Source organism: Pseudogymnoascus verrucosus (genome assembly GCF_001662655.1).
Source record: "Pseudogymnoascus verrucosus strain UAMH 10579 unplaced genomic scaffold scaffold_13, whole genome shotgun sequence".
In the NCBI taxonomy this organism is placed as follows: Eukaryota; Fungi; Ascomycota; class Leotiomycetes; order Thelebolales; family Thelebolaceae; genus Pseudogymnoascus; species Pseudogymnoascus verrucosus.
Window position 1 is genome coordinate 564,422 of NW_017263664.1, and position 10,239 is coordinate 574,660.

The 10,239-nt window shown below is 52.2% G+C and overlaps 2 protein-coding genes across 2 annotated transcripts; one reads left to right on the forward strand and one right to left on the reverse strand.

Moving 5' to 3' along the window:
• The first annotated feature begins 1,839 nt into the window (after nt 1-1,839).
• On the forward strand, nt 1,840-7,740 carry VE01_03865 (uncharacterized protein). Its single transcript, XM_059463571.1, has 7 exons — nt 1,840-2,285; nt 2,443-2,759; nt 2,935-2,955; nt 3,120-3,589; nt 4,022-4,220; nt 4,274-5,123; nt 5,177-7,740. The coding sequence occupies exons 2-7, from the start codon at nt 2,463-2,465 to the stop codon at nt 6,571-6,573; spliced, it is 3,234 nt and encodes a 1,077-aa protein (XP_059319824.1). The 5' UTR covers nt 1,840-2,285; nt 2,443-2,462; the 3' UTR covers nt 6,574-7,740.
• A 476-nt stretch (nt 7,741-8,216) lies between these two features.
• Nucleotides 8,217-9,916, reverse strand: VE01_03866 (uncharacterized protein; the record flags this gene model as incomplete). Its single annotated transcript, XM_018273348.1, has 4 exons — nt 8,217-8,219; nt 8,267-8,945; nt 8,999-9,729; nt 9,791-9,916. 4 exons carry the CDS (start codon nt 9,914-9,916, stop codon nt 8,217-8,219), a joined length of 1,539 nt encoding a protein of 512 aa, XP_018131840.1.
• Nucleotides 9,917-10,239: the final 323 nt, after the last annotated feature.

A 10,239-nucleotide genomic window follows, 5' to 3' on the forward strand; every position in this document is an offset into this window, starting at 1 on the left:
AGGAAGGTTTAAGTATGCACCCTCCCTCCTCGCTCCCACCTCGCTCCCTCTATCTGTGTTGTGTTGTGTTGTGTGTCTTGCATCATCGCGGCGCTGATTGCGTCCGTCACTTGCATCACAGGGGCGCGGCGGCTGCGGCGTGGCGGAACGGAAGGGGTCGCGTAGGGTTTCCGGCGTGGGTGGTTGGTGATTGGACATCTCTGTCCGTTTCGGGGTATGGTTCGCGATGGGAGGGGTTCAGAGGTGCTTTCTGCGGGTGCATATGGGACGAACAGACAGCCAGCCAGCCAGACAACCAGGCAGACAAGACAAGACAGGACAGACTCAGTTTACCTAGGTAAGTAAGCAGGCGGGGGGAGAAAAAAAAAACGTACGAGCGACGGCGTTTAGAGTTCCTGATGCGTTTCAGATGCACCGCTATCTCTCGCACAGGCCGCCGGCGGGTGCAGCGCAACGTAGCTTCTTTCTTCTTCTTCTTCTTCTCCTTCTTTGACGGGGCGGGCGGGGGTGATCGGGCCTAAAGTGTGAAGGTAGGGTGCTCTAGTGCGTTGGGTAAATGGGTCAATTCCTCGTCTCATCGCCCAAGCGAACAAAACAATGGGTTGTCCCGCTCCGTCGTCCGTCCATTCCTACGAGCAACGGTGGGTAAGTAGGTAAGCCTGGGGAAGCGTGGGATGGGATAGATGGGGGTTTGAAGGTAATATATGTGTCGAGGTAATATAATATATATAATATAGAGGAATTGGATTGACACGGGGGTGAGGTTTGTGAGTTGCACGAGTCAGAAGCATGCAGTATGGCGTGGGTTGACAGCTTGGCTGGGCGGGCGGCGGTTGTAGCGGTTGTATCCGTGGATTGGTGTACCTGATTTTGAACAACGCAGAGGATGTCTTGAAGGGAGAGACAGAGACAGAGACAGCAAGGTGGACGAAGGATCCTTTTGAATCGATATATTTCTGGGATCTGTCGGCGGTTTATATCAGATCCGAGTCTCAACAATGCGCGTATCGTATAGCCTAGGCCGCACGGTTGTATTGTGGATGTAGTGGAACCGCAACAGCGAAGCAAAAAATGGCCTGAGAGAAGTGACTTTGCAGTCTCGTACTCGTCCCATTGGCGCCGAAGAGACGATGGATCCCCCACCCCCTTGTTACTGTAGCCCCTGACGGGTCGGCGCCTGTTGCCCACCCACCACTGTGTGCCCACCGCTCAATTGAACCCAATGGAACCATTTCAACCTTTTTGTCAGCCAGAAGAGTACAGAACGGATGGGCTTGATGGCCATACAAATATAGGTGGAGTGGCCGAGGGGCGGCTAGAGAGAAAGTATTTGTGTGTAAGCAGAGCAAAGTCGTGTCGACAGCGGCGGTGGAGTGAGCGCTATCTGCTGCTTAGTTAGTTACTACTCTAGCAAAGCGTACGATGCGGTGAAGAGAAGCCGCCGCTGCCCATACTGCTGTAACCTCTCCCTCTCCCTCGTGCCTCGTCCGATTTTGGGCGTGGAGAGTGTGCCCAACGGCGCTGGGTATATACTAAGAGTTACTACTAGAGTTACTACTAGAATTACTAGAGTTAGTAGAGTACAGATCCCCAGACTACCATCAAAAAGGTAACTTAGAGCGTGATTTGCGTGGTGTGGTACATGTGAGTGGTGGTTGTCGTGGTGTTTTAGTGGTGTGGTAGAGGTATGGCCAGCGTATGTTCAACTGATCCTCGAGGTACCATCTGTGGTACTTTCCGGGATTGTAGTTTTCGTGCTTCTCCCAGCACTGTCGAGACACCACCCCCGAGTACCCTCATTATACCAACCCGCGTACTCCCCAACCTCACCGGCCATACCCTACACATACCTGCTGCACAATCACAATCCCACATAATAATCATACTCTCAAACCTTCAATATATCTTCAATTCCTCCTCTTTAGGACTCACATTTTGTGTGTCGACACCCTCCCACCGCCCTTCCCTCTTCCCCCTTCCCATTCCGTGGCCCACTACTGGAGCTTTGCCGAAGGCGGATCCCCAGAAACAGGGGTCCACGATCAACGACCTCTGCACCACACCCAACGTCCACACACGCACAACCTCTCCGACTCGATCCTCCTCTCTCTTTACCTCCCACCTCTCACCTCTCTCTCTCTCTCTCGTTCCCGCCTTCTTCACCTCTATCTCTCGTTGTTCTATTTCCTTGGGGAGAGATTGGACGTCTTCCGTTTGCGACGCCTGGCTCTCCAGGTTGTAAGGGCTCGCGGCAAGACAGTGTAGGAGTCTTTTTTTGTATAACTGTGAGTTGTCCCCTCCCCCAAACCCACCAACCTATCCCAGCACCATCTCCTCTTCTCCCTCCTCTCGCGCATTCTCCGCTCCCCTCGCAGCTCGCCCCAGCCTCACCGCGCCTCCCTCCCTGAACCCGAAAGAAGCTGACACATGTCCCGTGGCCAGTATTGTAGCAATTCCCCAGCATGGCATTTTCGAACAGCACGAGCGAGCGGATGGACGAGCTGCGCTTCCGACAATCGGTGCGCGGCAGCATCAGTGGCGGCGTCAGCGGCAGTGAGCAGCCCCTCCTTGGCCTCGTGTCACCACCGCGCAATGGCGGCAGCCGTCTGCCTCCCCCGCTGTCCGCGTCGGCCTCGGCGCAGGACGGTCGCGGTTTCACGCTCACGAGGCGCTTCACAACGGACTCGGGGAGAGTGCCCACGCTGCACTCTATTACCGGACAGAGAGGAGTGCAGGATGGGCAGGAGTATGTGCCTTCGGTAAGCTGGTCCCTGTCCCTTGAGCGTGAGAGAGCGTGAGGAGTCGTGCGTGGTTGGGTGGTGGTTTCTTTATCCGATTGCGAGCTGCGGCTGGGGAGGGCTGCGGCTGGTGATGATCCCCGTCGCGGCTTGAATCGATTCCTGAGGCGCCTTTTTGCTAACTTCTGTTGTTTAGAACTACCATAAAGTTCAGCTCGTAAGCTTCACCCACCGCGTTTTTCCCTTCAACTCCCACACAACAAAACATCCACATCCACTCCATACCTTCCACAAACACATTAGCTTTTGAATACTCTGCAGAGAACATCAATCTAGACTCACCACGTCTGTGCTGAGCTCTCCAGCTGACCCTCAACGTAGCTAGAGAAGAAGAAACTAGAATACGAGCGTCTCCGCGAACAGAAACGCCGTTTTGAGGCTGAGATGCAAATCTTGGACCTCCAGCAGCGCCAAGAAGAACAAGAACTCCGACAGATGCAAGAGGACCTCGGGCGCCACCACAACTCGCACAACACCAACGGCGGCCACCAGTCCGAACCTACCACTCCCCCCGAATACCGCGAGACCAGCTCAGGCTTCCCGACAGTCTTCTCCCGCCCGAATCGTTACTCCACATCTAGCTTGACCTCGCCGATTGGAGGACTGTATAACCGTCCTGGCCGCTCTGCTAGCCAGCTTACTTCGCCGCACAACGGATTGATTTCTTCGCGATACACCATGGATGAGAACGCTATCATCATGTCGAACTCCACGTCGAGACGCAATAGCGAGGATGATGATAAAGAGCAGGCTGTGAGACAGGATCCGAGCAGCCACAGGTCTTCGAACCAGTAAGTTCACTTTCTTCTTACTTTGAATGCTGTTTGTTGTTGTGTTTTTGTCAGTTGCACCTTTGTGTTGTTCACTGGTGGGGTGGAAGTGGAACCTTAGCATTGTGGTTCTTTTGTTGAGAGGGGCCTCACATTGTGCTTGTTCTGAGGCCCCCTCCCCCTCATAGCCCTCAGGCAGCCGCTCGTCGATGCTATATCACCCTCCCCCTTTCAACTTTTCACATACTTGCCCGATCTTGATCACAACACCAACTTTCTACAATTGCTTTGGCTTTCTGCTGCAGACAACAGACAGCTACTTTTACACAACTTCACACAGACAATTATAGATCTTGCAAATCTTTATTTGACTTGTTGCTATCGATCTTATACTTAACAATTCAGTTACAAAAACCAATATCACCACATCATAGAAGCTAACACCATGGCTAGCCACAACAGATACTCAATGCCTGTGACCAAGTCACGCAATGGCATTCAGGATATGCTCTCGCTCGACCAGACCAACACCACCCGCTTCCTTTTCGGCGACGAGGATGCCGGAGGACCAATGGACTCCAAGAACTACCTCCAGATGCACGCAACTGATGAGAACTTCCCGATCCTAGTTCGTGGAGAGCACCCCCAGAATGTAAGTCCCCTGATCGATCTACCACTGCAAACGGTGCTCACCGCCTCCTGCAGTTATCCACCTCATCCGCTGCCCTTGACCTAGCCTCTGGCCAATCCACCACCACGGAATCTACTGGCTGGTCGTCGTTTGGACGACACCGCGCGGGCCAACAGAGCTTGCCTACCAACCATATAAGCCAGACCTCCTCCAACCAGAACGGCAACTCCAGCACGATGAACGGCTCTACTTCGCAGAGCTCGACCCCTCTTGAGTCGCCACTGAAGGTCCGCACCCCCAACCGTTACTCCCAGGATCTGAAGTACTTCGGCGATCAGGACAAGTCCCAGGTGACCTCACCAACCAGCCAGGTCCAGATGACTCCTCCCAAGCTTCAGACCTCCTACTCCGCCAACGATGTGCCAACCATGAAGTCGAACGGCGGCAACGCTGTTGGCAGCACCCCTCAAAAGACGCAGTCCCACGCTCAGCAGCACTTCCACAACCACAATGCCAGCTTGGGCCGCATTCCTCCCAACGCCGTCAACAACAGACAGGGTCGTGAGGTCAACAGTGGTGAATCTACTCCAGTCCGCGAGGCCACAAACGGCGGTTACCAGTCCATCCAGTCTGCACTCCAGGCCAGTGCTCCTCCATTCGGACCTTCCGTCACCCAGAGCTCTGTGCCTCTCAATCAGCCGGCTGTCACTCAGGCTGGAGCCAACCCATACGGCATGCAATACTACAACAACCAGTACAACATGCCAATGATGGCTATGGCGATGCAGAACATGCAGATCGGACAGCAGGCATACCCCCAGAGTGCATATGGCGATTATGGAGTTCCACCGGCGTACCAGAACAATGCTCCACGTGATAGTCAGGCTAGGGTTATCCAACAGCGTCGCCAGAATGATGGTGAGGGTGAGTTTCAGTGTCCGATCTCGATCTCAAGTGATGTACTGACAATATTTTAGCTATGAACAGATTCGCCAATGTTGCCTTGGAGTCCCTTGGTGGTGAGATCTACAGTCTGTGCAAGGACCAGCATGGATGCCGCTTCCTCCAGAAGAAGCTCGAGGAGCGCAACGCCGAGCAGATCCACATGATCTGGCTTGAGACCAACCAGCACGTCGTAGAGCTGATGACCGATCCCTTCGGCAACTACCTCTGCCAGAAGCTACTGGAGTTCTGCAACGACGAAGAGCGCACCGTGCTCATCGAGAACGCCTCCCAGGACCTTGTTCGCATTGCACTGAACCAGCACGGCACACGCGCCCTCCAGAAGATGATTGAGTTCATCTCCACCGCTGGCCAGATCCAGACCATCATCGAGGCCCTGCGCTACCAAGTCGTCGAGCTGATCCAGGACCTCAACGGCAACCACGTCATCCAGAAGTGCCTCAACAAGCTATCCCCACTCGACGCGCAGTTCATCTTCGACGCCGTCGGACGCCACTGCGTCGACGTCGGCACGCACCGCCACGGCTGCTGCGTCCTCCAGCGCTGCATCGACCACGCCAGCGGCGAGCAAAAGGCCTGGCTCATCCGCCAAATCTCCAACAACGCATTCACCCTCGTCCAAGACCCCTTCGGCAACTACGTCGTGCAATACATCCTCGACCTCAACGAGCCCGTCTTCACCGAGCCCCTCGTCGCCATGTTCGCCGGCCGCGTCGGCCAGCTCTCCCGCCAGAAGTTCTCCAGCAACGTCATCGAGAAGTGCCTCCGCTGCGCCCAGGAGCCAAGCAAGGACATGCTCATCGAGGAAATGCTCGCCACCCCCGCCGACCTCGAGCGTCTCCTCCGCGACTCCTTCGCAAACTACGTCGTACAGACTGCTCTCGACTACGCCAACCCGGCCATGAAAACCCGTCTCGTCGACGCAATCCGCCCCATCCTCCCACAGATCCGCACCACGCCCTACGGTCGCCGCATCCAAGCCAAGCTCCAAGGAGCTGAGGGCCGTCCAGCTATCGCCACCAATGGTTCCGCCACGGGCGCTGCGCAGACCACCGAGACGCCCGCGCAGCAGCAGCAGCTCCCCCTTCGTCAGCTGCACGCGCGCTCCCTGTCCAACGCTAGCGCAACGGCGTTTGCGAATGGCAATGCGGCTGGTGCATATGGAGCTGCGGGATTCGCGGCTTCTACCAGGGCGCCAGTTACGGTGTTCCCGAGCAGCACGCAGATTGCTACTGCTGGGATTTCGGCTCAGGGATATGCGGGGCCACCACCACCACCGCAGCAGCAGCAGCAGGGTAATGGGTATCCATACGGTCGCGGCAATGGCGCGCAGGGTGCACAGGCTGCGCAGGTTGCTCAGCAGCCACAGCAGCAGCAGGGTGTTCAGCAGCAGCAGGGGAACTACTTCTAGATGTTCGGCTCCGGTGACTCAAATCAATCAAGATATCGACGATTTTCTTCTTCTTCTTCAGCAAAAAAAAAACTTGTAACGGTACGAGCGCACATGCATTACTCTCCCCGCCGCGGCCAATGACGACTTCGGTCTACTTTTTTTTTCAGTTCTCGGCGACCAGGGGGGTTTTTACATTATCACGATTTTCACGAACGAACGGACGGACGGACGAAAAAAGACATTGTTACACTAGTTCCCCTTACTACACTACTACCACACGAACCACGCTCATCTTCGGAAAGCTCAGAGCGACAGACACAGCGGATAGAATTGGCTACATCCAACTTTCCCATTAGCCAGCCGCCCTCATTCGAGCTTCCTTCTCCTCCTCATTCTTCTGTACCATAACCTCTGCCGCCGCACCCACCCCTCGAGGAGAATCCGCTACAGCGCGCGCGCACATGCACAACCTTACCCACCTACCTACCAACCCGGTCTCTCAACAACGATAATGACCCTCACTGTACAACGGGGTGCCTTTACAACTTGGCCCTTTACCTCTTCGGTTCGAGAACGAAAAGAAAAATTAGAAACGGATATGGGACAGCACAGCGCGGCAAAGATGGCAGCGAAAGATTGGGGATGGGATGTTGTGGATTTGATGGGCGGTTGGTTCCAAATTAAAAACTACCACCATACACCACTCCACTACTACCGGCTCCCAAAATTATTTTCCTTGGTTCTATCTACTCTTTTCCTTTGGTATCTTCGTGGTTTTTTTCGCATATTTTGTTGTTTTGTTAGTGAGATCTGTTTCCGGCGTGCAGAAGCTGCGGAATTACTTTTTCGATTTTGAGATATTGCGAGCATGAATGGATGGATGGATGGATGGATCTCTGGCTTTCCGATTCTTCGACATCGACCTCAGCAACCTCACCGTCACCGCGCGACACTACACCGCACAAGAACCGATGGATGGATGGATGGATCGTATTGGACTTCAGGATGCCCATTTCTGTCTTCCCTCCGAGAGGAGACACATTTTACAGCTGTTGTTTTAGCATTATTATGGATTACTACTCTTTTTTTTTCTCCTTCTTCTTCTACTCTTGTTCTTTGTTTTCCTGCTTTTGTTGTTTTTTTATCGCGCTGTTTTTTTGATGGGAGTGGGGGGCGATCTTTTAGGGGGGGTTGTATCTGTGATGATGTGATGGGGGAGGTGGGGTGACGCAGGGAGGGATGGGGGGGTGGATGGATAGGTGGATGGTGGATGGTGGATAGGGAGAGTGTACGTAGAATGAGAATTGAGAGGGTTTATGAATTTGAGTGTCTTGAGTGAGTGAGTGAGTGGTTTGTGTATTTGCTGAGCTTGTGGGTTTGTGTATGTGTGGTGAGGTTTCTGTAATGCATCATCAACCATCCCCTGTCCTCCATTGCAATCAGCCTACAGGATATAAAGGAGGCAGTGTCAACAAGCCCCCTGCCATGCCATGAAGAAAGAGCTTCTTATAATCGTTTATACCTAAAGAGGCTTGGGTATCTCTGTCGGAAATAGTCGTCGAATACATTTTATAATATCGGTGATGATATATCTATCTCGGGACTTAAAAATTAAAAAATTAAAAATATGAAAAAAATCAAATACTTCCATTTGATATCTTCTACTAATATTTATCAATGCAAGACACAAAGAGAATCAAGCCAATCTCACAAGCTTCTTACACGAACCTGCCTTCTCCCAAGCACCGCTATGAATTTGACCAACGGCCAGACGTACAAAATAGCCCTCTCTCCGCTCAACCAACATGACATTCAATGCCCAGTCCTCCGTGGGAACAAAGAAATTCGTATCAAACACCGCCCGATAGTACTCTTGGCTTCCCGGATACTCCGTCGGTAGACTATCCAAGCTAGCTTCTATATCTGCATCAGTTACAACGTCTTGATAGCAGCGTGAAAGGAGGATGAGCTCGTATTTTGAGATATCGCCGATGTTAACCTGCAACGACTCGTCCCCGGCGAGAGTGCCGCAATGATGGTTTTCTGTATCGTATATCCATATTTTGTTAAATGTTTCAAGCCAACTCAGTGAGGAAACGGTATAGCCGCTGTCTTCGGGAAGTGTTTTCTCAGAGGAGATACAGAGTTTTCCGAGTTGGATTGCTTCTGCCCAGAAACGTATCACGGGCACATCTGGAAGGGAATCTTCAGATATCCCATGATCTCTCGTAGTAATTTTCTCCGAAGAGAGAGATGTCAGAGAAGTTGCCGGAGGTTGATGGTCAAGAATATCATGTTCGGGGGTTAGATTTATGCTGCGCCACCCAGTCTTATCCTTGACTGCGAAATCTTCCACTTTACTCTTAAACCGAATATCTTTACCAGCATAGCTGCAATTCGCCAAGCGTCCCAATAAATGTTGCCTTCCCAAGCCGACCAGCACCAGCTAGGAAGTTTATCAAAACTAGACCCTTCTTCATCTGGATTAAGCCTGAATCGCGGCCGACAACTAGCCATCGGCCGCCAAAGCAATGCTAAGCCAAATTCTTGTTCAGGAAGAGCGCTGATGAATTTCAATCCGTGGAGTTCTTGTAGCGCTGACATAATGCCAGAGAATGAGTTCAGTATATCGGAGTGGTATGAAAGCTGCCTCCCACAATATGATTTTACCAGTCCTTCATATATATTGAAAACTGGGCTGTAGGCTGCATCTGTAGCCCAAACCTCTCGCTCTAATGGGTTTACGGCCCCAGAGGCAATCCTAGTGCTCCTTGAATACTCTCCGTAGATGTCCTCGCAACAAATGCAAGAACGACATTGGAAATGTATTTGAGCTTCGGTAAAGTACAACAGTCTCCGGGAGAGAATTCTTTCTTGAAACGTCCAAGCACGAGACTCCCAGCATGATGCATCGAGAAGTCCAGACAGTTCAGGGGATTTTGCAACCAGATTGAGGCCGTGAATAGTTTCGGAGTATTGAACGACGGTTCGTAGAGTAGTGCCTATCCCAGGTAGGCCAGTGTTGGCATTGTCGCCTGCAAGAGCAACAATAGTCAAAGTCGCACAACCATAGATTTTATCCATCTGAGAGATCTGAGTTTGCTTGTCCTCGCCATCTTGTACTATGCACAACGCATCCACCCAGAGATACTTCTCGCCGAATCCCGACACCACCTATCCTGCATAAGGCGCAGTGTTTCCTCTTCAAGATGTCCTGGAATTCTCCTAACCTCACTGTTGCCACCCACGAATCTTGGAATAAGTATGGCCTTAAATCGATATCCCTACAGACAATGCATAATTCGTCTAGCTGCTGCTCCCCATCGTGCTGGTCCTCCAATAGCGTATGATTTTTCAACATTGTTAAAGTCGAGATTCTAGGACAAAGATTGTAAATGGTAATTCTCAAAATCGGTATTTGGCAATTTCTTTAATCTGGGAAGCGGGGATGTAAATTGTGTGTTGCCTAGTAATGGGCTAATTAGAGAATTCAATTAGGGCACGGAATGCCCAAGGCTGGCTGCAACGCCACGTAAGGACTTATCCCTGTAGGTACAGGATACGGCTTTTTAGAGAGACCCAAGGCAGATTTCGGAATCGACTAACCATTTCTCTTTTTTAAGCGCTCTTAGGTTATGTTATATATGTTCCGGCCCAACCGTCAGATCGGCCAGCTCGCGAGCT